The sequence below is a fragment of the Oreochromis niloticus genome, linkage group LG8, assembly GCF_001858045.2.
Source record: "Oreochromis niloticus isolate F11D_XX linkage group LG8, O_niloticus_UMD_NMBU, whole genome shotgun sequence".
Lineage (NCBI taxonomy): Eukaryota > Metazoa > Chordata > Actinopteri > Cichliformes > Cichlidae > Oreochromis > Oreochromis niloticus.
In genome coordinates this window covers 12,754,406-12,779,725 of record NC_031973.2, presented here as the reverse complement: position 1 = coordinate 12,779,725, position 25,320 = coordinate 12,754,406, and the positions used below count along the sequence as shown (strand labels likewise).

General features: G+C 39.4%; 1 protein-coding gene across 15 annotated transcripts in view; it reads right to left on the bottom strand.

Moving 5' to 3' along the window:
* Nucleotides 1–1,665: 1,665 nt before the first annotated feature.
* Nucleotides 1,666–25,320, bottom strand: part of LOC100703246 (calcium-activated potassium channel subunit alpha-1) — a 92,859-nt gene continuing 69,204 nt past the window's right edge. For 6 of the 15 annotated variants that reach the window (XM_025909972.1, XM_025909971.1, XM_025909973.1 and 3 more), the window contains 12 exons: nucleotides 25,191–25,223; nucleotides 21,848–21,941; nucleotides 16,378–16,501; nucleotides 15,794–16,018; nucleotides 14,303–14,495; nucleotides 13,255–13,368; nucleotides 12,954–13,046; nucleotides 11,870–12,000; nucleotides 10,484–10,678; nucleotides 8,930–9,048; nucleotides 8,611–8,832; nucleotides 1,666–3,866 (listed from right to left, as the gene is read on the bottom strand). In XM_025909972.1, coding sequence (XP_025765757.1) covers nucleotides 3,845–3,866; nucleotides 8,611–8,832; nucleotides 8,930–9,048; nucleotides 10,484–10,678; nucleotides 11,870–12,000; nucleotides 12,954–13,046; nucleotides 13,255–13,368; nucleotides 14,303–14,495; nucleotides 15,794–16,018; nucleotides 16,378–16,501; nucleotides 21,848–21,941; nucleotides 25,191–25,223 — 1,565 coding nt within the window. In that variant the 3' untranslated portion in view covers nucleotides 1,666–3,844. The remainder of the gene's footprint in view (nucleotides 3,867–8,610; nucleotides 8,833–8,929; nucleotides 9,049–10,483; nucleotides 10,679–11,869; nucleotides 12,001–12,953; nucleotides 13,047–13,254; nucleotides 13,369–14,302; nucleotides 14,496–15,793; nucleotides 16,019–16,377; nucleotides 16,502–21,847; nucleotides 21,942–25,190; nucleotides 25,224–25,320) is intronic. The other 9 variants (XM_025909977.1, XM_025909983.1, XM_025909978.1 and 6 more) reach the window with 3 other exon arrangements.

Below are 25,320 nucleotides of genomic sequence, written 5' to 3'. Positions count from 1 at the left end.
AAATCTGTCTTAAAGACATGTTTTTGTAAGCGGGCTTTCTCAGTGCCTCCAGCTGGAGCTACTTTTACATCGTCTCCTTTTGTGAGATTATTTAAGTTATTTTTATTCCTTTAGTATCTCGTTCTACTAGCTTCCCCTCAAAATTCTGCAAAACTTTTAAATTTTTCAATTCTTTAATGTTTTATCAGTGTCTTGTTTTGTCTTATAAAGCCCTTTGTAATTTTATTTAAAAGATCCTATAAAGAAAGTTTATTCTTATTCTTCTGCTTATTATAATTATTGTTGTTTTTGTTGTTGTTATGTATTTATGTCGGATATTTCTAATTACTGTTATACTATTTAAGACAACTGGCCATTTTTTAAATTTACATTTACACAGAAACACAGACACAGTCACCAAAATTTCAGCTATACTGGTACTGAGGATTTATTATTATTTGGGGGGGGGGTTTCAAAATAATTGCCCTTTTAAAATTCAAAAAAAAGAAATATATTTTAATAGTGCATATAAAAATGTAATATTTTACAGTACAATTTTGTTACTTTCCCCTCTCTGTCACAAACTTGACTATGTAAGAACTGTTCACTTTTTTGTGACACAAACCAGCAATATCATGTGATTCAGGAGAGGCACAAAACTCAAAACCTTTAGTGTTTTAACCCCAAATTTTGCATTTATATATTTTTTAATCAACATTATCTGTAAAGGATTTGATTCCAAATCTACACTTTAAATAATGAAGTATCACATCTGTAATTATTAATGAGATTGGGATGAATGACAGCTGGGATTGACTGCTAACTTTTTAATGCAGGACCCATGGAGTAGTACTGACTCAGAATAGAGGAAAGCTGAAAGTTTTCTGGTTTCTGCTACAACATTAATGCTGTAGATGATCGTAGTTTAAAATCATGTAGATTTTCCTCCTAAAAACTGCCCGAATGTTTGCGAATTAATTAAATGAAATGATCGGGAATCACAGTGAAAGGTTAATATTTGGAAACTTTGATCATAAATGCCATGAGATCTGAGGCACTTTAGTAAGGGTGTAAAAAACCTAATATAGAGTGTCTACATGACACAATATTTAGATTTTATATCAGGTCAAATATCAGTTTTTGACCTTCTGTAAATTCTCAAGCTAGTCAGCTGTGCTAATGTAACCCTTTAAAAAGTGTCAGCTCATTTATAATTTGACACATTAAATCACTGCTCTTTAAATAATACACATAGTAGTAGTCATAGACTGTTTTTAGTTCGATAGTTAGGCGTGTTTGTTTACTAAGAAGAGGTGACACTGCTGTTGGCAGGAGGATAAGGGAAATCAGCGGCCTCTCTGCGAGGTGTTAGACTGTAAATATTATTGGCATGCTGACAGTCTCCCACAGAGCCATGGTGTGTAAAAATCGTTAACAAGCACGGTGATGGGCTCTCTCCATCCCTCAGGTGAGAATGTGGAGTGTGTTTTTACATCAGCCATTATCCAAGGGGCTACGACGAGGTGTTCTGTGTCACGTGATCAGTCTGACAAACCAAAGTTGTGCAGCGTTACCAAAGAGATAGTGTAATCTTTTTTCTCCTTTTTGGGGTGCATGTGTGTGTGTGTGTAAAACATCATTAACATCCTTTTAAAACCTGAGAAAATAAAGAGACAAGACATATTATAGAACACAATACATCTGCTTTTAATTTGTGAAAATACAAAATGAAATCATGTACAATTTATATACAAGGCTATTTGTACAAGACAATAAACAGTATTTATTATTGTGTATGATGACATAGTCAGAAATATCAACTTAGCACTGGCATTGTCGATGTGCTAAAAAAAAAAAGAGAAAAGCACAAAATAATACAGACTAGACCGCAATGCTGAATGTCTCTCAACCCCACAGGTACTGTCAAACAAGAACACACTAGAAAAAAATACTTCACATTAAGCTTTACACATTTACATACAACTGAATTGCTTTCAGGCTCTGCTCTTGATGATGGATGGATTTCGAAAAAAAAGTTTTAAGACTTCTCAGACTGTTTGCGACAGTTGTAGCTATCTCCAGTGAATTTTTAAGAACGCTAAACTAGAAGCCTCTTTTCGCAGCAGTGGGTCTTCCTAGAGTCCTCCATTGGCTTCAGCACTGCCTGGCACATTACTGGCACTGAGGGATGGACAGCTTGGGTTTCCTCTGTGCCAGTAAAAATGTCACAACCTCTCTCATTTTACATCCAACATGAATCCTAGGCTGGACTGTTATGTATCATATATGGATCGTGAAATTCATGGAGTAATATGTGCTTTTCTTTGCTCTTTTTTTTTTTACCTTTCCTTCCCCCTCATTGATCCTAAAGTAAAGTGACAACAGTGCCAGTATAGCTGTGATTCATTATTAAAATAAGACATGATTAATAACACCACACGCATTATTCTGTGCTTCCAAACAGAAACAAATGATTGGTGCTTTATTAGAAGTAAGTGGATATGCAAGATATGTAATCAGTCATTGAGGTGGTAAACAAAACAGAAAGTAATCCAAAAAAAACAAATAGCCAAAAATTCTGTTTTTTTATGATAGAGCTGTTCTTCATGCATCAACAAAAAACATGTCTGTTTATGGCATTAAGATTGGTCATGGAGAACATACAAGTTGCTTAATGGCCTCCAAGACAATCCTGTGTCAGGCAGTGCTTACAGCCAAAGGAGGACTTAAATGATGCCCACTTTATGCGATATGTGGCTTTTACATTCATCTTACCTACAAGTATATCATATATGGTCATAGCATTTGGCTTAGCTGTTTATAGTGACTTAAGTAAATGGATAAATGTAAAATGAACAAACTTTAGGATTTTTGGTTGTTTTATAATTTTACCCCCAAAAAACAAAACAAAACCCAACAACAACAAAAAACAGCTCTATCATATTTGGCTATTAAAAACAAAAAGAAATTTTGCAGATGCAGATACTTGTTAACACTTCTGGGGTTTTGGACAACTTGAAATAGCAACATGAAAACATTTATAACACCTGAAAAAAGGCAAAAAATAAGACAAACATAAATGGATTCAGATAAGGCTGGACCCAAATGCCATTTACATATGGACACTGGCCATCGTAACTGTCACAAATGTTGTGAATTAGCTCCAAATGGCAAAGGAATCACTGAGAGTCAGTCACTAACAATGCCATTGTGGTGGGGTTGCAGCTGGGTGTAAAATACACATTTTAAACATACTGTACAGACTAACTCTGCAACATTGGTTAACGTAAATGCAGAAGTAGTAGTAGTTGTTCATACACAGCTAAGAAGGCAACTTTTACAATTGCAAAACTTGATCCATTAATCCTAATAAACACCCCTTTTAGCAGTATTAGAAGTAGTTTTTTTTTTTTTAACATTGCTTTTCTTGCTGACGTGACCATCATTCCCCAAAATAAAACAAAAAAGTCATGGAGTCTGGCCACTGCTAAAGGTTAGCTGTGCAAACTAATAGCTGAGTGACTGTGATATTTGACAGCGATTGTCTTTAATGAAGATTACGTAAAATAAACTTGCTGCAGAGGTGAATGATGAAAGCAGTGCATGTTCGCCTTATACGATGAAAAAAAATGATGAGTTGCGTTTGCAGATGAGGCGATATCTCAGATTCCGGACAGACGCCTACGCGATGAGTCTTCTAGGAGTCCAATAACCAGCACGCGTCCAGAACTCAGCGCTTGTGCTCTGCTTCTCTGATGGGTGGAATCAAGCTGCTTGCGGATGTACGGTATATCGACTGATGTGATTGACAGCGAGAGTATTCACAGGCTTGAGCTTTATGGTCCTCTGGTGGGTATTCTGTTGCTCATCTGTAAACCATGTCTTTTCTGAGAAAGAGTCAAAATCATAAAAAGACAAGAAGGGAGGACATCAGACAGTTAATGCTACATGGAGGTCAATTATTTTGCATTAATATGATGTATTTTTATATGCACTAATAACATTTTAAAAGATTTTTTCCCTAAATTGTTGCTTTACGAAGGTATTTTAAGCTCCACGGTGAGTTTTTAGTGGCGGGAAAATATCACTCATTATGTTTTTACCTCCCTCTCTAATATTTCAATCACACTAGTGTAAAAATAGGACAGCAACCTCCTTGTGATTAGGAGAAATTAGCATTTGCCCAGTGATTGGATTTAATTTTTTTGCTGTCAGGGGTCTATTACAAGTAGTCGTGGTTGCCAACTGGTTGCCCAGCGATTGAGCTTGCAACACCCTCCACCTCTGGATTGAGGGTGTTGCATGCAATGGCATTGCACAGGTCGCCTGGTGGGAGGCAAACTGTCTTCAAATAACTGTAATCAATGTTTGCAAGTAACTGCCACCTTATTTATTAATCTAGAAAGCAAGGTTGCCTAGTGCCTGTGCACTTAAATCTCCATCCTGTAGCAACTATTTGTGGAGGAATTTCTGCTTTAGGTTAGAATGTAAGATGTTTCTGTGCATGTAGACAAGAGTAGCAAAAGATTTGTGATTTTCACTAATATATCCCACATAATTGCCATTCAACTGCAAACTGAGAGCAGACTCTTGGTGCAGTTTGATTGCTGTCTTGATGCACTAATTTCATTTTAAAGAGGGCAAGTGACGGCGAGTGGTTGGGGGCAATAGATCTCAGGTTCATCGTACACGTTTGCAATAATTTTGATTGTGTTGCTGTCTCTACTTTTGTCTCCTAGTGTGATTGCAGCATAATGCCGTTCATCTTATGGCCATTTTTTAAAAATATACTGCCATGAAGCATGCAGCTCTGTTGAGTCTGAAGACATGCAACTTCCAGTGAAGCAAAATCTCTTTTCATACTTTACCAAATTACAAGTTAATGCAGAACTTCCACCTTCATAATACTTATATGCATATTTTCTACCCTTTTATTTATAAAGGACTTCAAACTTTTGGCTTGATGCAACTTTGTTTTGTTAAGAAGGAAATAGATAACCTGACATTCTACAATGGGATTCATCCACTTGGCAAAGTCCATGGTCATGACCTAAGGCTGTTATACTGTGGTGCATTAATACATGTGCCAGCAGACACGTTTCCAGTAACAAAACATTAAACAACAGTAAAATGTAGCATCAAACCATTCAGTCGCAGTCACACATTCTATAGTCAAACCTGCTGTGAACTGTGCTGCTTAGGTCACAACCATGCTCTCCTGAAGCAGTCATTTGGAAATGCTAAACTACTTGGCTTTCATTCAGAGGGCAACATGTCAGCAGGGACATGACTCTGTTTAGTGCAAGTATGTAATATCATGCATATTCATTCACTTCCATACCTTGGCCAACTCTACTTATCCTTGTTGCACTTTGAAAAGAGAAAGTAGTACACTACGCGTAAGCTAAGTGGGAAAATACTAATGTGACCATTAATAACATAAAAGGCAGAGCAGGAAGATCGGAGGCATAAAAACAGCAGATGATCTCATTGCGTATGGATTTAGAGTAGGTTAAACAGTAGGTTGCCACTAATCACAAAAAAAAGATAATGGAAAAACAACATAGGTCATGTAAAAATATCTTTAAGTGCCATTATTATGGATCCAGCATAATAATGTATGTCAGCCATAATCTTCCCATGCTTATTGTTAAAGCAGTTTTAAAAAAATTATGTCCAAGTTTCAGATGGAATTACCAGCATGCAGCTGCACGTCAGATGTTTTTAAATCAAACGAATACATCGGTGTGTTAAATGGATCTCTGTAAAAAAGTGCAATGCGTCGTATTAACTGAGCATGAGCAGTATTGTTAACCATAAAAAGCTTGTAGTGTTCATTCAGCAGCTGTGATACATGGGCATTCCCTTTGAATGAATGTGAAAATATCATATTACTATTATTTGTAGAATGCATACCTCTGTCAATTCTGCAAAGTCCCTTCAGTGTGTTAATAACAGTAAAATACTGAGACACCTGTAATCAATATATACTCAGAGACAGACAATTAAATTAAACCAAACAAACTTAGACCCCATCCATACCGGGAATATAACCGGCCCCATGAACCGAACCCATGAACTTAAGGTTCATCAGGACTCTTGGGGACAGGCCTGATTAACAACATTCTGTACGGTAATTAATGCAAATACAAATACTGCACATGGCACAAACAAGCTTTTGTGATTCAAGCAAGTCTGTACTTTATGGTCCAACATACATTAGTAAAGACATTAAATAAGTTATTCGATAGCACAGAGGCATACTTATAGACAGTATAAAAGATGGATGTCGGTCCTGAGACTGACGAGTGGAGCCGATACAGAAGTGCCCTAATGTTCTTTGGCCAGCAGGGAATTATTTCCCTGGTTCCAAATAAGACTTCCTGTTGTATAGATGTACATGGGAAAACAGCCCTAAGCATCTTTAGTCTATGAACTCAGTAAACATGCAACTGGTGACTTTAATCACTAGTTTCATATAATATTGTTTATTTGGGAAATTGTGGCTGTTATTCGACTCATAAAGGAGGATTTACAGGGAATGCTCATTGTCTAAAGACTTGTGATGGCGAATGCGATGAAGTGTCTTCGGTTTCCATCCTCTCTGGTTTCAAAACTCCAAGAAATCAACAATGAAACTAATCACATCAAACTTTGCTAGCCAACCTTTCATATATGCATCTTACAGTCTTTAATTAAATGATTCACCTGATTCATTATGCCAACTTGCAGGCACTCTATAACAAACACCTGCCAGACACCACAGTGTAATTATAATAGGGTATATTGCACTAAGTACAGGTTAAGTGTACTTAACAAAGGCATTATTTCATTATGGGACCTGGTAGGCTGGTAGGCTTGCACTACATTGATGCAGCTTATAGAGAACAACCATAGTGTACAGATAAGTCCTGAAACTCAAAGTGTAGCTTAGAGGCTCTGTCTTCTTGTACAGTGTAATGCTTTACAGCAGTTATGTTTCTATATTGCAAATTGCAAGTTGAAAGCTTATGGATAGGAAATGGATTCTTTACCTTTTTAGAGTTATCGAGAGAAAGAAAAGCCAAATACATTTGAGGACACTGCTTTTGTTAAAAATGGGCTGGGGCCAACTGTGAAGAATTATCTACACAATCTAAACTTACTGCCTCTGACTTCTGTACATCTGGTAAAAAAACCTCCCAGTGTTTAAAATATTTAAACACTGGGTTGTAGGTATACGTGGTACCATTATAAAAGATTGATGACTGATCGAAGTGGTATCATCCAGTCGGCTGCTTGTGCCTTGAATACACTATGGTTGAAGCTGTCAGCTTATCACACACTTGAAAAAAGTGTATATGGTCGGGGACTTGTTAAACCCAAACATGATGTTGAATCGGGAAAGTCTGGCTAAAGTAATAAAATCTGGAAGTACAAAATCTACTTTGAATAACTATCCCTGCATCTAGCTAATAGTTAGATAGGATTCCATGTACATTTCCACAGCAGAAACACCTCCCTCTAGCGATTCACACCAACTATAGTGTCATCTGTGGAGACCACAGGTGTAGTAACTCTTCAAACTGAAGTAAGACCTAAACTGTGAGATCAACACAAAGGCAATAAGAAGATATAAGGATTCCAGCTCCTTTGGTTGCAGGTGGAGTACTCTGTAGGGGAAAAAATGCTAGCTATTGCTGCTTCATTGAACCTTGACTTTAAGGAGTTACGGGCCCAATTTGCAGCGGTGCATAGAAATTCTGATTCAGTTTACCAGTCTAATTACTGGTAATAAAAGTGGTAATCATAATACATGAAAATGTCTCTTCACAAAGTTTAACAATTGTAGAATAAAACTGAAATGTGACATTCACATTGTGCGGGTCAAACTTTATTCACAACGGTAACATTTTATGCTTGCAAATTGTCTTGACATAACTAATAGTTCACGGTGGCAAGTAACATTTAACTAAAAGCGTACCTTTCTAACGCAAATCAAAAGGCATTGGGAGGACACGATGTGCAAGAATTCATTGACATGACATGAACCTTTAAGACATGTAATTTTAAAAGTTTAGTACAATAAGTTTCAGCTTTAATTCGAAATTAAACAAAACTTGGAATGCTACAAGTGGAAAGAGACGGTGGCCATAATCACAGAGGTGCTGGATATTAGCAAAACAAAAAGGAAAGATGGAGGTTGTACGATGTCTGAGGGTAATTACTACATCATAGAACATGTATGATGTGTTTGCCAGTGTCACATATATAATAATATCCTTTTCTTCCACATTAGATGGAGGTTGAGATGGGTCTGTGTGTATAGGTAAGGCTTTCGTAGTTAATTAAAAGTTGGTAAGCGGTTAACTGGACAGAATTAGTTGTAGAAACCCTGATCTATATTTGCACTTGACTCAAAGTGTACTAGTCAGGATGTTACTACTGTTCTTGGCTTAAAAATGCACAAGAATGTGGGAAAAAACAGCTAACACAAAATCAAAGTGGCACATACATACATACACAGTCAGACGGACATACACACTTTGACACTCAGACGTGTGAAAGTCTGTCTGGACAAACAAGGCAAACACTGTCGGCAGGCACCGGTCACGGACATAGACAGTCACAGAGCTTTAGAGGGGCACATACTTTTGTTTGTCTCGCGAGTCCCTGCTTTTGGCTCGGTTGGTGCGGTTGGTGGTGGGGATAGAGTGGACGGAGGAACTCTTTTTGCTTGAAGAATGGGATGAATGGGAAGAATGGGAGAGGCTGGTTCGAGACTGGCCAGCGTTGTGGTCAAACTGCATCAGGCAGAATATCAGGTCTGAGGGCACCAGCTCAAATGCATACGGTGGATTGGTTATGACATATCTAGAGGAAAAAGGGACCAGATGTGAGGCCAGTTATAAATAAAGTAATAAATGAATCCATTATTATTTGGATTTCAGTTAAATGCAAGAACACATACCGTTTGGTACACTGGTTTTGTGTGTTTAGATGTGCGTCTCGTAGCCGATAGATGCCAAAACACAACATGTTATACGTTTTTAGGGCTTTACAAAACAGGTCACCATAACAACCACCATCCTGTAAGACAGCAACACAAAACTGATGAGTACACAATTTGTATTTTGAAAAACCAACACTAAAAATACATGTTAATGTCATAGAAAAATAGAATCTGTGTTACACAACGTAGTCTTTTCTTTTCCCTTGCATGTTCTTTGTTTTGTTTACTGTTGTCTGTTAAATGAAGGACAAAATTGCCTCCTGACCACACTCAAATAAAATTAACAAATAGATCTCTACCATCAAAAGTGATAGCATTAAGTCTTTATCTGATACAGCTGGATAATAAAGCAGAAAGTCATGGAAATTAAGCAGATAACTCTACAAACTCGACAAGCCACACAAGCATTCAACAACAACATTTTACAGCACACAGTTAACTCATTCCAGTTGAAGTTGAACTGCCACAATTAGAGGATTCAGTCACCAGGGTAAAGCAATGATGGATTTTATGGAATATTAGAGAATATTAAGAGAGCCATAGCACAAAATAAAAGAAGCCTCCTTGGCTCATTAGCTTTGTTCTGCCATTTATAGTACTGTGCAAAAGTCTTGAGTCACCCCTCCTTTGTTTATATTTAGCTTCCAAGGAGTCAGACTAAATTTTAAGTTGTCTTCAGAAATAGTTCTCCAGGCTTTCTGAAGGCTTTTAGTTTTTCTTTGGACATTGGCTGCTTTCAGTCATTTTCAGTTCAGTTCTTGTACCTGACCACTGTCAGAGGATTTGTTTTAAATCATATGAATCATTCAAGCATAAATAAAGGTACCTAACAGACGGGATGAGTTAGGACAACAAAAAAAGAAGATTTTAAATTTAAATTTTAGTTACTTCATTACTAGCAACCTGTCACAAAACCCATCATTTGTTCCCATGTCTTTAGTTGGTTTGGGTTTATGAAAAATACCAGCAAAAATAGTATTTTTGGACCAACAAAAGTAATTTCCCACAAATATATTAGCCTAAAACTTGGTATATCTCATGGTGTGTAGTGCGTCCTTAAAAAATTTGAGGAAACTGAACAAGTAGAGGACAAACGAAAAAGTGGCAGGCTTAAAAAGCTATCTACAGCAGATGACCAGTGTGTGAAAGCTGTGTCCTTAAGAAATAGGAAACATCCAGAAAAGACCTGAAACACGACCTGAGAAATGCATCTGGCACTTCAGTTGATCCATCTACGTAAGTGCTAACAATCAGTCAATATGCTATTAACAATATGCTATTAAAACTAACATCTTAAATAAATGCCAAAAGACTTATTTGATGCTCATTCTATAGATAACTATAACTTTATTTTCTATTCTTTATACAATTTCAGCTATGTCTCAACACAATCACTCAACACAGTTTTACATCCCCATCCCTATTACTCTGTATCCTTCAGTAACAGCAGCTCCCACAAAGCAAGCTGACAAAGATGTCCTTAGCCCCCAGGTGACAAGACCAATCACTTACCCCGAGGTCGGCAAAGGGCCCATCGTACAAGGCCAGCTGTGCCACGCGACACCTGTCCCTGTTTGCCAGGGTCTGTGGTGTGCTGTATCCACCTCTTAATGCATTCTCCTCTGCCAGCAGCCCCTCCAGCTCCGGTGTCGCCCCGCCCGTTACCAGCGTCCGGATCAAGGTGAGGATATTATCATTGAAGTATGTCTGAAGGAATGAAGTTAGAGGGGGGTGAGTCCTTAAGCAAACACTACCAAAGTCACAACTGAACCTTCTCAGCGTGCCAGGCAGATTGAATGGTGCTATCTAACCCTGCTCTGTCGCATCACATTGGCCTGAACATGGAGTGAAAAGACAGGAGAATCCAGTTACTGCAGGTCACACCTACTTCCATCAGAGCAGCGAGTCCATGTTCACACTTGTTCAAGGATTTATTACTTAGCTTTATATAAGAAAGAAAAAAAGTCCACTTTATAAACCACACACTAAGCCAGAAGATATACTCCTCTCTGTAATTGTTATCTTTCTAATCCCTCCTCAGTTATTGCTTTGCTGATTTTAACAAGGGCAAATGTCTCCCCTTTTCTTTTCACTGCAGTCGCTTGTCTCCCCCTGCTTGTACAGCATGGTGACATCTCCCTTGGCTGCTGACAGCACTATTGACTCAGATGATGGATGAGGGCTGTCCATTAGGTAGCATTACCTTTGTCTACACTGGAGCACACTTGAAGGCAGCTTTGTTCTAACCTCACTCAAACTGAAAGGCAGACAAATGAAGCCATCATGCCTCGTACAAGTTCCAGTCTTGTCATTCATTCTTTTAACAGAGGACCAGAATGTGCCTACTTATTATTTTTATTATTTTTTTAGATTTAGTTGTAAAGCTCGGCCAATATAGGATTTTTAAAACCGATACAATACTGAAACCGATATTTGGCAGTATAAAATTCAATATATTGGCAGCTATTTTTTTTTCTTTTAGACACACGACACAAAAAAACATTTGTTATGTGTCGTTATTAAGAGTTATATTTTTGCAAAGACGTTTCACCTCCCATCCAAGAAGCGTCTTCAGTTCCATAACCAAAAGGTTTGAAGAGTCCCAGGTATTTAAACCCTAGTGGGAGTTTCCCCTTTGGAGATGGACACGTGTATCATCACATGAGCTTAGCTGAACCCCATTAGGGTTTAAATACCTGGGATTCTCCATGTTTTGCTTCTTGAACTGAAGTAAAACAAGCAAAAGCCCAATCTTCTTCTTTTCAAGCTCTTAAGACTGCTGATACAGATTTATCAGTAAATAGCTAATATCAGTCGATACCGCGACTATTTAGTTGACCTATTTTGCAGTTGACTTGTTCACAGGCAGATGTTATTAGAAATTTGCTTTTGACTTACCGCACTCATTAATGAATCCAGCACACTGACTGCGAATGCTGTCCCACAGGCAAAAGGCTGTGTGAGGTACAACTCTGTGTCTGGGTCGTCGTCATCATCTTGATCCAGGAACTGAACATTCGAGTCATTCACTATGGGGTAAACATGTTCATTTTATTAGCTATTTCAGTTCAGCTTGTTTTTTGTTTTTGTTTTTTTACTGCACACTAAGTCCAACATGGCAAATGCTTGATTCACGTGAAGAGAAGGACACAACAGTACAGCGGTTGTGCACAACAGTCAGTAGCAGCAGATATGGACTGTATTAGAAATCGGTGAATAGTTTCGCATATTCTCCTCATTTACTTAGTTCCAAATTTGGACCACATTTTAGTTTCTTTAAAAGAACTAAAATGACAAATGTGTCTGGTGTTTGTATCCAGCCTTGTGGCCAACTTGCCTCTGCCACATTCCATATCCAGGCCATTCATGCACACTCATGACACCATGCATATTGTCAAAGTTCCAGGCCTTAACTTAAAGTCCTCCTGAGGTCGCTATCAGTAACACCATTATGCCATTGTTTGTCTTGTAAATCCAAGACAGAGCTTCCAATTACTTGTACTTGCATGTCAAGTCAAATGAAAGTATTTCATTGCCCCAGAACCTTCTTTAAAGATGTCTTTGAGCACAAAAACACATGCAGTAGCTGGAAGAAAGTAATGATGTAAAATTTAGTTGGAGAACTGCTTCTTCTGTGAGGACAGAAATAAATGTCAGTCATATCGACAGGGCTGAGATGAAAGAAGGGCACGGGCCAGAGAATGTGATCCGACAGAAGATGCTATGAAAACAGCCACAAGGACTTCTGAGGGATCAAAGACCCTGTAATTCTTAGAAAAATAAAAGGGAGAAATTTTGCTTTGAGATAGGGAGCCAAAACAAGACAGGCAATTTCAACCAGAACCAAGGGTAAAATGTGCTCAAAGTGATGCCATGGGAATGGACTGAGCCTCTTGTGCAGCACGAGAAATCAAAAGAAAGCTGATATGGAGGCAGCAGCAGTTACGACACTGCAGTACAGGACAGAGGCACTTCTTCTTACCCAGCTCAGTTATCATTTGTATGCTGGTCCCACTGCTTTTATCCTGACTGAATGAAATCACAGGCAGTTTTTTGCCTGGCTTTGCTAATGGTGCTAGACAAGTGTTAAGGAAAAACAGTTACTGGTACATGTCAACAAGGGACAAAACAAAAGCATAAAAAATTCCACTTTTAGTACAGTTAATCAAGCCATGACAGCCTCTAATTGCATAATTTGTGTTTTCGGAGATTTGTTTACAACTGCTGCACTGAAAAGAACATAAAAGCTAGCATATCAATCAACACGTAGCAGCAAACCATACCTAGCTCTGTTATGATGGGGATGTTTGCTCCAGTGGTGACAGAGGTCTGCCTCACCAGTCCATGGACTGGACTATTCTCAGGAGATGATCTATCCATTCCTGGTGGTGTGAAGCCTTAATGGACATAAATGTCACACAAAGCACATCAGTTAATATTAGTTCAGTACTTGATTTTAGAGGTTACGATAATGCACATCAGCAGAACTAATATGTTGGGGCTATTTCATCTATTTGCAGCCGCTAGTAAGGTGTAAAGTGCAGTGTTACCATATTCTTGACAACGACCAGTATTGATTTATATATAATAGATGTGACAAACAGCTCATTTTATTTCCCTTTGATTGTGTGTGCATGGAGACAGAAACATTTTACAAACATATGCAAAAAAAAAAGCATGTACAATATGGAGTCATGAAATAGAAAATCAGTGACGCAAGATTGAATCCAAATTGACTTGACATTTCTTGCTTTCCTCAGACTGACAAGTAAGCACATTAAATCAGTGATGCTGTATGTATAATACATAGGGTATGTTGTGATATCCATCACTTACTGCTGACTAAGCAGCACCATGCGAGGTCATACATATATTAGAGGAATAATGAAATTGGTGGAGATCCTACCACCACCACACCCTCCACCCGTCGCGAGGCCAAAAGGTTTCTAAAAGGATTTCTCTCAGTGCCAAATAATGGCCCGTTACTGAAGACCATCTGAAGCTAACGGAGTGCTTCAAGTGTAATTTAGAAAGCTATAACATGCAATTTTAATACATTGCACACATTAGTTTTATGAAAGTAGTCCCAGATATTGAAAAATAACAATGTGCAAGCCAGGCAAATCTCTTGTGCCAGAGCTGTGCTTGTTGCCACCAATTAAGTTTGTGAAGAAACCAGTTGTTACAGTAACCTGAGGAATAGTCAGCTGGGTTTACTGTCAAACGCAGTGACACCAGGTCAGCCAAGCAGCACCCAGTGAGGAATATTCTCTGTGCCAGGGCCCTGTCCCTTCCAGGCAGTGCAGTGAACTATGATAGGGCGCTCCTTACCTTGAGAATTAGCCTGCAAGACCCCGATGCTGTCATCAAACTGCATAGATTTGATGTTGAGTGACGCCAAGATGCATTCTTTGTCCTGCAGTGATGCATCGTCAATATTGTTCTGATTGGCTGACAGAATGACACACATGTCGCAGAGGTTGATGTTGACAGCCCTCAGATCTGCCCTACTCAACGGTGTGCCCTTTGAGAACAAGTGAAGGAGAGAATTTGTTATCTCACCTATAAGGTACAACAAATAAATCAAACATTTTGAACGGCAGGCAAACTCGAAACTTATGTCGGCCTCATGTGCTTGTCAGGACAGCACTTTGTCTTTCACAAAGTCTTTTAATGGTGGAACAAAGAAAAATTGTGGATGCTCATATTAAACATGAACAAAGTTTCAAATAATGAGGTCAATGAATGTGCAAGTAAGACTTTTCAGGCCAGATTTACTAAATGGGACAAAAAAGCATGTGAGCGAAATCCTCATAGTGCTCATGGGTGTGGTTAGTTTAATGGTTGTGCCTATAAACAAGCACAGTCGGTTCATATAAAGTGCACAAATTAAGACATGTTTTTTTTCTGTGTTAAATATTAACAAAATTAGCAGTAAATAGTGTGTATCGCATAAATTGGTAAATCGGTTTGTGCACTTGATTTAAATATTCTCCTCCCATATTTTGCATCTTATTGAAGGAACGCTCAGAAACATACGTGCAATATGTCAATTGCAAACATCTTCAAGTTGCATAATCTTCTCACTGCTATCTCTTTGTGAATACTAACAATATGATACATTTTTTAATTTTTTTTTTTTACACCTAAACCCAGTTTGTGCTGATGCAACGTTTTATAAATCCGGCCCTTGGTGCTCAGCTTTCCGACTTTTTTTTCCTTTTGGCACTGTATGATGTCAGAAAGAGAGAATAACCTCAATATAATCAATTCAGGTACAGAGGTTTAGCTGTGAGCCACCTGCTATCCATCTGATTGAAATTTGAAACCAATCAGTAGAAATCTGGCTTAAAAGGTGAAGGAACGGTGCTGAAGCTTGTTTAACACAGCAGATGAACTGACAGGATGCAACTAAGTCCAATATGAGATAAATAAGGATTCCTTATTCTGGGAGTCATGCATAGCTTCCCTAATAAAGTCCAGGCAGAAATTTGCATAATCAAATCCACATTGTTCCCCTAACCTTGGCCAAATCCTTTGCTAGCATAAGCGCATAAATAATAATCATTATGTAATGTCCAGGATTTAATATTCTACCGGAAACCACAAATTGTTGATGGCTTTAAGATTTGTTAACAATGAGCATTTTGCAGGACAGCTTGCAAAATAATAATGTCCTCTTTATACTGATGAAACAGTATCACGTTTCCCACAAATACATTTGTTAATGAGCAGTATATGCACACCAGTTTAGAAATGCAAAGGCATCACTTTGAAGTGATCTAGATAAACATTTGAAATTAGTGATTTTTCTCTACTTACGGGCAGAATGGAGACTTTGGGGAAATTATGAAGAGTTTCCCATTCCCGCTTCAGATACTCAAGGGAGCCGACAAACACAATATGCTTCAGCTCATGGTAGTGAAAGTTGCTTGCTCTCAGAGGCATCACAAAGTTTCGGAGACCGATCACCGCCGATTTCACGTCTCCAAATATGCACACGACCACATGACCGCTCAGAACAGTCATGGCTGCCTCACTCCGTGTCTGAGAGGGAAAGAAAGGGATAAGGGATCAATATTTTCCTGGCTGGAATTTGCATAAATGGGCATTTCCAACAAATGTTAGCGCTTTCTCCTTTTGCAGTGAGCCTGTCCCCCTGTAAAATATATCATGCAGTTCTGCACTGCAATGAAAGTAATGTGAAAAATGGCATATGTATTAGTACAAGAAATGTTCTATAGTGCAGGGCTCTCTTGTAGCAAATGACATGTCAAACACCTCATTACAGAGTGTTTAAGTGCCCTGTCAACCTCTGATAGTGCTTTGTGACATGACACATCTGTCACCAGGGAGAAGAGTGTCAGGGACAAATGACGTGTACCGAGCGAAGGAGCAGGACCCACCAAGATGACCTTCTCAATGTCTTTGGACGGGCACCAGTGAAACATCCCCGTGGAGTCGTATTTCTTTACGTTCTCGTCCATGCTCTCAATCTGCTCGTTTCCCAGGATGAGGAGTGGGTCATGTCTAATCAAACAAAAAGATGGGAGGAAGAAAGTGAAAGAAGATCATTGATTGGAACAAAAAACACATTTCTTTTTCATACATTTTATAAATTAACCATAAGAATATTTGGCAATCTGCAAATAAGTTGCTTTTACTAAAAAAAAAAAAAAAGAAAAGAAAAAGGTTGCTTTCTTCCTATTTTTTCCGCTTCCTCTTTTCATTTTCCTGTCAGAGGCCATCTGCAGAAATGCCAACAAAACTGCCATGTCATCAAGCGGAGTGACATCAGCAGCGGCAGCCAGGCGGAAGAAGATGGCAGCAACACACTGCGTTGACTGGCATGAGCACGGAGATGCAATTACGCCCCCTTATTGCATACAGCTTTTGACGTAGTGCGCTGCGTGGTAAAAGCTTTAACAGACCAGACTTTAAATATTTCAGCAATTTGCCCAACCGTATTTGCTTTCCAAAGTGAAGGGTATTAATGTTTAAACAGACCATCAGAACTATATAAACTAATTTCACTGGTGAACATTAACGCTGACCACTAAAAGTTGTCTCCCAACATGTATACCTGCATTTCTATCATGCTTGTTCTGGTCAGGGGGATATGATCTTATGAAGTCATACAGTTAATTTAAATAAAAAGTTTTGATGCATGTAATAGAATAATCAAACACATGATCCATGGTATGAAATTTGTAAGTTGCCCAAATTTAACATCTCATCAAGCTGATCCCAACGAAAAGTTTTTTATCTGTGGAAGAAAACTCACATAAAGATCGCCCGAGCCAACCGATGTACGTGACCAGCCACGTTGGTAGTACTGCCCAACACAAATCCCTTTGCCCTAAATCGACTTTGTCAGATTCAGATCAAAGTTAAAGATGCTATCTTTTGAAAATCCAGACAACAGTCTTCGGTCTCTGTCCAAAACCTTTTAAATTGTTCAAGTCGTCCCCTCGTAACAAGAGCGTCTCTTTAATCCATCCAAGTACCTCAAAAGAATGGGCACCTTAAGTAACATGTTAAGTATGTATGAAAGTGTCAGCTGAAACTACCATCCCTCAGGCTCCAAGAGACTGAAGCCGAAAAAAACCCGCCTTTGGGCTCATATACCCCCAGGCAAGACCTGGATGTCCTTTCAAGAATATAAGTAGCAGTAGAGGGAAATGTCTTTTCTACCTCTCTGTCAATGCGGCTTCACTTTGAAAAGCGCGTGCATGATGAAATTTCGATGTCAAAGCGTGCACATTGTTTTGTTTTTTTTTTAAAGTACAATGTTAACAGAAACGTGAAATAAAAAATAATAAAATACACTCCAATATATCGAAAGTGGGGGTCTTAAAAACAATGAGACTCACTCACATTTGCTGCTTTTGGACTGTCGGTTGCATGAAATCAGACATTGCCGCTTTTCTTTTTTTGGTGTAATCAAAAGAAGCGGAGGTGGCAGCTTTGATAAACTGCAGGTTTACAGGTTTACAGCCGGGACAATCATAAATGATCATAAATAACTGGAATTACGGTGCTTAAAATCCATGTGAGAGTGCAATTCAAATTCTAATAAGAGTGAAAGCATTTAGTGGTTTTACACCTTGGCTAAATATTTCATCAAAAGTCAAATGTTTCACCACTCACTCAGTGGAGCCGCTGTCACTTCAGTTTGTCCTTGTGAAGATGACTGGTGAGGCAGAGCTCTGCCAGGATAGCTATCGCTCACTGTCAGCCATGACGGCCTGTCACTACCCTGCACTGCCAATTGCCTCAGCAGTTCTGTAACAGACATGACGTGTATGTCACGGCACTCCGATGTGACCAAACGCGTTGTGACATCCCGCAGTTAGATGCGTCTTATGACCCATCAAGGAGCCCGTGGAAATGGTGTTAATTTCAGTGAGGTCGTCATTGCTAAGTTCCAGACAGGTCATGTTAGTTTGCTGGAACTAGAAGCGAACTGTCTCGTGGAAACGCTTTTTTTCCGCCCTTGCGTGGTTTGTTTCGTTAAACAGCGCAGAAGTGTCCGTGAGTGTCACTTCTGTGTACTTCTAAAGATTCAAACTGATCAGCAGCATAATTCACTGCTTTATGATGACACGTTTGACAAGACTTCACACATCATTACCCCGAAACATAAGGCCAGGTGTTTTCTGGAGGAGCGTAATGACAGCTGAGAGAGCCATAAAGAAGAAGGCAGACATGCACATTATGTCGATCTTCTAATTCGGCAACACTGCACTAGCTTTCTCTAACACAAGCACTAAGAGCAGGCAAAATCTTTGAAAACCCGGCACATCATGAAAACTGACAAAGGCCTGCTCTTCAAAACCCACAGCCAATCTGTTGATCATTACTTATTTACAAAGGCCTTGAGGCCGCGGGTCCTGTAAAAACACATTTGATATAGTATACACCCAGATGTTTTTTTCTCTGCTTGTTGCAACGAAGTATCCCTTAGGCTACCACGGCGAATCCCTCTCTAGCGTGTAGGCAGCAGACGCTGCACGAAATATCACATCCACCTGTACTGCACAGTATTAGCATGGCAAGTAGATGGATTGGTTTGGTGTGTTGATTTTTCGCTGATGGCTATAGCATTGGAAAAGCCTGGTTTTGTTACCCAAGAGCCTGGAAATCACCTGGAGCGATTCAACTTTCAAACCACTTTGAACCAAATAAAAAAAGGGCAAACGCCCACCTGGAAAAAACAGAGACCAGACATCAAAGGAAATGGTAATGTATGCATACCGACACTTTTAGTTATAATACAAAGCAATGTTTTTTTGGTTTTTTTCCAGAACTAGTGAATGTTGCTGATCTGTACTGTATCTGATGGTATTAAACAATACAGACATACGTGGGTTTGAATTCCAAATGTCAAGCAGATCGCAGCCATATTAGCAGTGGGAACATAAAGTCATCTGTCAGGTTTAATTAAATTTCATTTGTGCTGTTGCACTTTGTATACATCAGGCTGCAGGTCTTCCCTGTTGCCTGGCTTCCTTATAACATTGCACTTAATGACAGTGACTACTGTTATTATCGTCCCTCTAATGGGTTCTTGTTGAATAACAGTGTTATCTCCAGTCAAGATCAATACGCTACGATTTAATTTCACGAGACAAGATAAAAGCAAGGTAGCATTTGAATTCACCTTTCATTGTGATGATACATATCATCTGTGGCCTTACGTGCTGAAAAGACCTCAGAGGGATCCGACAATAGATGAATAGCCTTGGGCTATCTATCCTTTAGAGCCCCTCTGACTGCCTGGTGCTGTCATTAGTGCCAGGCCTGTTTAAGAACTGTAGTCTGTGGGTGTCACATGAAACCTTGTGGCATAGAGCTCATCTCAGAGGCTGACATATTTTCCATGAAAACAGGAGCGTAGAAAAATGTTCTTTCAGATGCTCTGCTTAATCCAACAAGTACTGGTTTTCTTCCTAAAGCACAGGTATCTGTACTTTCTTCATCAAAGCTTTGTTAAAGCTACATTAATGACTACATTTATATCCCCAAGAGGTTAAATTGATATGTGTAATGTGAAAGAGATTATATGATTATACTTATAGTTATAAACCAACAAAGGATTATCACCTGACTGGAGATCCCCGCAGAGTATTTTTATACCGTCCGGCAAGTTGTTTTGGTGTCATCACTCTTATGTTGAGCAGGAAGCTAGTCTGTATGTTACCCTCCCAACACTAAGCAACAAATATAATATATAACAAATATCAACAAAGTTAGCAGCTAGCTGCCGAACATCTTGGAATATTTTGCTGGAAAATAGCCTTAAGATTTCCCTCGCTCAGAGACCCAAGTTCAGCTAACAGGAGAGTAACTCTTTGATTCATCAAGTGAATTTAAACGGTTTCTCTGTATTTACTAGTTGTGTATACAGGCAATCATTTCCTACTCCTTAATCATAACCAGGTCATTCTGATTCCCATTGTGTCAGAGCTGCTGGTGTCTCACAGATGCACACAACATGGCCTTTGGCATTGACGCAATGATGCAATGGATTCAGTTCAGCGGAGAGCTCTGGCACCCATTGTTCTAGGTCTAAAACTACCTAGAACTAATCAGAAAACTGAAAGAACACATGAAAGAAAGGTTGAAAGAAATCTGGACAATATGTGGGAGGACCCGGGTCATAGAGAGAGGTTTGAAAGTGAGGAACAGAATCTTGTAATGTATTGGTAAAGAACTATGAACAGGGGTGCACATAAGTGGTCCGCAGGTGCGCATTCGCTGTCAAAATTAAAGACGCGCACCTGATAAGACGTTGCAACGCGCGTTTGAGTACATATAAAAGGCACTGTTTTTGTCCGCTAGAGTGGGATTTTCACGGCATATTCTGCACCACATCTCTGTGCGTTCATCATTTGTTTGAAGCCAGCTCACCTCCTGCAACCACTTTTCCAAGAATACGCGCTTCTTTTGCGGTTTGGACTCCTTCTGACATTTCTTTGGAGGTGGAGGAACACCAAAGTAATTGCTTAAAGGAGCTTGCTTCTTCGACATCTTTAAGAGTTCTAAACAAATGTCTGTCCTCCTCCAGAAAATCTTCTGTACGCAAACGCGCGTTGCAACTTCTTATCTGGTGCACGTCTTTTATTTTGACAGCCAATGCGCACCTGCGGACCACTTATGTGCACCTCTGACTATGAACCACTGGAGCTGGATGAGGAGGGGTGTTATAGGATTGGTGGACTTGATGCAGATGATGATGTTTCCTGCCAAATTCAGTACCATTTGGAGCAGATTAAGATGTTCATTGGGGAAACCAGAGAGAACGGCATTACATGTGACCAGGGCATGAACAAGAACTTGTGTGTTGTGTTGAAAAAGGAAAGGGTATAGGCCATCTTGTTGTCCTAATCGTTATGTAGGCTGAATGTGAGACATTATTGATGTAAATAATAGAGTATTATCCCTAACGACATAAAGACGTTTAACACTGGGGGAGGCATGGACTGAAGAACCATCTGTGAAGGAAGCAAGAGGGTGTATTTTGGAAAATAGTTCTTTGAACCAATGAGAATAACATGACTTGTATTGCTCTTTTAATTTAAGGTCATTATTTGTCATCCAGCGAGCGATAGCGTAGAGACAACGCTAAAGAACCCCTTTGGTGTCAAACCTGAAGGCACATATAGGGTTAATGTTGTGATAAAGCTTAGTTTAAACCAAGCCTAAACCTAACCAAGTAGTTTTTGTGTTTAAACTAAACTGAGCGGTGATTACAGTTTGTTGTGTTCTGTTGCCGTTTAACATTTGGCTATTAAAGAAGCTATCTGCATTTTTATGGTGAGGGAATTTATATGTGTAAAAACCCAAAGACAGATAGCTCCGTGTGGTACCTACCTCATAATCTTAGGTGAGGAGTTTGGAGAATTTCTCATGCCTCCATTACGTTGCTTTTTTTTGGGTGATAGTGCTGATTGTTGGTCCTCTTGAACTGCAACAAAATGCCAAAGAAACAGCATGATGGCGGGAAATGATCAGAAGTCAAGCAAAGATCCACACAGCAGGGACAACAAAAGAACAGCACAGCACAATTTGAGGTCAGTGAATTCAAAGAGATAATATACATACAGGGACAGAGTGGAAAGAGGTTGGGTGAACAAGATGGAGTGGGACAGGACAATTTAACCAGTGGGTAGCAGGAAACAGTCCAATGTTTGCATAATGCAGACAGGATACATTAGCACATCATTTGCATGGTTGTGTATGGAGATGCAAACATGCAGTAGTGCCATTATCAACCATCATGCCATTTGCTAAAGTTTAATCTGGGAGGCTTTATTTACCATACGCACTAATCCACTGAACTGCTGTAATCCACCTGTCAACAGTTTTGTCATTCAGATAATGTAGCACCACAAATAACTTAAGTGCTGTTAAGAGGGCTGTGATTTCGTAATCATAGATTACTGTAGTACAGATAGACCTAGACTTGCATCACTGTTGCTCACACTAATCACTCATGTTCTCATTTAATTAAGGTAATAACCTATAAATATTAAGCATCTAAGACTACAAGCAAGGGTGCTTTGAGTCAGTATTGAATCCTGGATTTCTGGTCTTTGTTCATCTTGGGAGTGGTGCCCTTGGCTTATACAATTAGGTTGGTCCTTGTGCCAGAGTGATTTATGTACAGCTGAGATGCCCTTTGGACATTGTCTTTATCACTTCAGCAAACTGCACTGAGCTCTTCATAGGGAACGAATTATAACTTTTACCCCCGAGTAAAGTAATCAGGCAAATATTTTTACAAGCTAATATTACAGCTGCAGAAAACAACTCTACTCTGTGGCAGTCGCTGGTAAAATAAATACAAGCAGCAAGAAAAGTGTTTTACTAATAGCACTTTAACAGCCATCGTTCATTGGGAATAGCTTGTTACAGGTCATGGAAAATACAGTCGGGTACCTTATAACTGATGGTTCAAGCTGTGAACAGTTTCTTTTTTTTAGTCTTTTCTGGCTTTCTTTCTTTTTTTAAACAAAGAAACTGCAATTGCTTTCATTAAAATTAATAAAGTCCCAAAGATCTTGCTCCTCCGCCGACGAACACATGATTTCAAGCACCGCTAGCATGTCGAAGACTGACACCATAATGGAAAACGTTGAAGAAAGGGGGTGCTTTCCAGTCGAGAGGGATGCTCCAACACACTGGCCCTTCACATCTCGCTCGGCCTGTTCAATATTTAATGTTTCACAGCTGACAGCTGCACACACTGGGTCATTAGTAAGGAATGCTACACATGCAACCACTCCAGACTGGCAAGCACATGCTTGGGTTGTGCTGTTGTTGAGTGCAATGCCAAACACGCTGAGGGTAAGAGGGATGTGGGGGGATGTGGCCCTTACACTGCCTCTGACTGAGTGTGGCGTTACTGGAGTGACCGGGGCGGTATCTGTATTTCACCGGCAGGCTACGGGCTCGCTGGAGCCAGCTGACCTCTTCTGCCACCCCTGGCGGCCAGCCTACCTGGCCCGAGTCCTCGGAGCCCACGAAGCTCAGTCTCAGAGCGGAGGGCTCAGCGGGGGGCAGCAGGCTTCCCTTGCGGTCGTTTACCAAACGGACCGATAAAGCAGCAACTCCGCTACGGGGCCCCTTACAGACCTCACTGGCTGAGGTGTGGTTCAGTTTAGCTGACTTGTACCGATAAGGCTGGATTAAGGGACTGTTGTTTACTGCTAAATGAAGAGGAGTCAAAGTCAGCAGCTATACAATGCAATACTATTTGATTTTTTTCTTTAGGTGTTAGTTCACTCAAATCACAGAAAACACAGCTCCCCTGTTAACTCTTTGGGTATCTAGTCGACCTGACGGTTTTGGTAGTATTTGCAGAAGGTTTGAAGAGACAGTGCAAAACTAGGGAATAAAATTTCATTTGTGATGCTAAGAAACATTGAAAAACAAACTGACAAATGATATTACCGTGGTCTGGGATAATATTCATGCCATACTGAAGAATAGAAACAGCTCATAGTGGATGCTGTAGAAACATAGCTGCCGTTTTTCTAATCTTATTTTAATGCCGTGATAGGAAAAAAAAAGCTAAAGTTATCTAAATGAGAAAGCAGAATATGGCACTTTCTTTGTGATTTTAGCAAACTAATCCTTTAATTCTTGAAGCTAAACACAAGGTAGGATTTGATTTAAACCGACTTCCGTAAGACCAGCTGTGTGTATGTTAATAAAACATCTTGTGACTCTTATCATAATTAAAGGACAGTCACTGGTTTAGGGGGGTAATTCTTTCTGGCACAAGAATGCTAATGGCTGAATAATTAAAAAAAAGCTCATTTTTATTTAACACCACTTAACCACTTCCTGTAGCCACCAATGAAATGCTGGATTTGACATTTACTTTGATATTTATAATAAACATGAATTAATAAATATGCTTTCAGGTGTTTTAGCAATTGTTATGCTACCAGAACAAGGAGGTGACAGTGTGAATCAGCAGCCACTAGCTGCTACATGCAGTTTATGCCTGATGAAGGAGGGAGGAATGAATTCGATATACATTTGAATACTAGCGATATAATAGCGGTGAGGCTGGTAAAGATAAAAAGAGACAGAAGAGCTGTGTTTTCCTTAGTTCAAAAATGTCTGGGAGCTAAAACCGGAGAAGAGAGATGATTATTTCAACAGTCAGCTGTCTAGCAGATTATCCTTCCTGCTCCAGACCTCCACTATTCATCTGCCCCACGTCAAACATGCACAGCACTTCTCCAGGACAACGCAATGTGGCAGATTTGCTGCCTATCACAGATCCTGTTAAAGTGGACTACCCACTAGTTTCACACTCCTGTAAGCGTTGGACGAGAGCTGAGAGAGTTTAAGATCGGCTTTTTGCATTTTAATATGTTTTACTCAATTATTATTTTCTTGCATACATTTAATTTTAATGTTTTTAAGTGATTTTGTCCAAACTTGGTTTATCCACAACTCATGGTGAAGATGCCATGAGGGTGCTGCTGAGCCCTAACTCATACCTAACACAAAGAATCAACTCAAAACTGTTTCCTAATGCTATGCATATGACACACAGTCATGGATGATGATGACAGACTGGACAGTGAAATACAGCAGGTCAGGGACAGTTCAAATATTAATAGCTGACAATGCACAAATGGAGGGGTTAGACACAAGTGAGTCGAGACAAAGAGAGAGAATGGAAATCAAAACTTACTTGATTTGATATATCCATTATAGCTATTTTTAGCTGAGAAAAACGCAGAGACGGATGAGAGGTTACAGAGAAGAACAGGTCGTAATGAGAGCAAATTATAAGTGACGACTGTGAACAGAAAGCTGAGGGA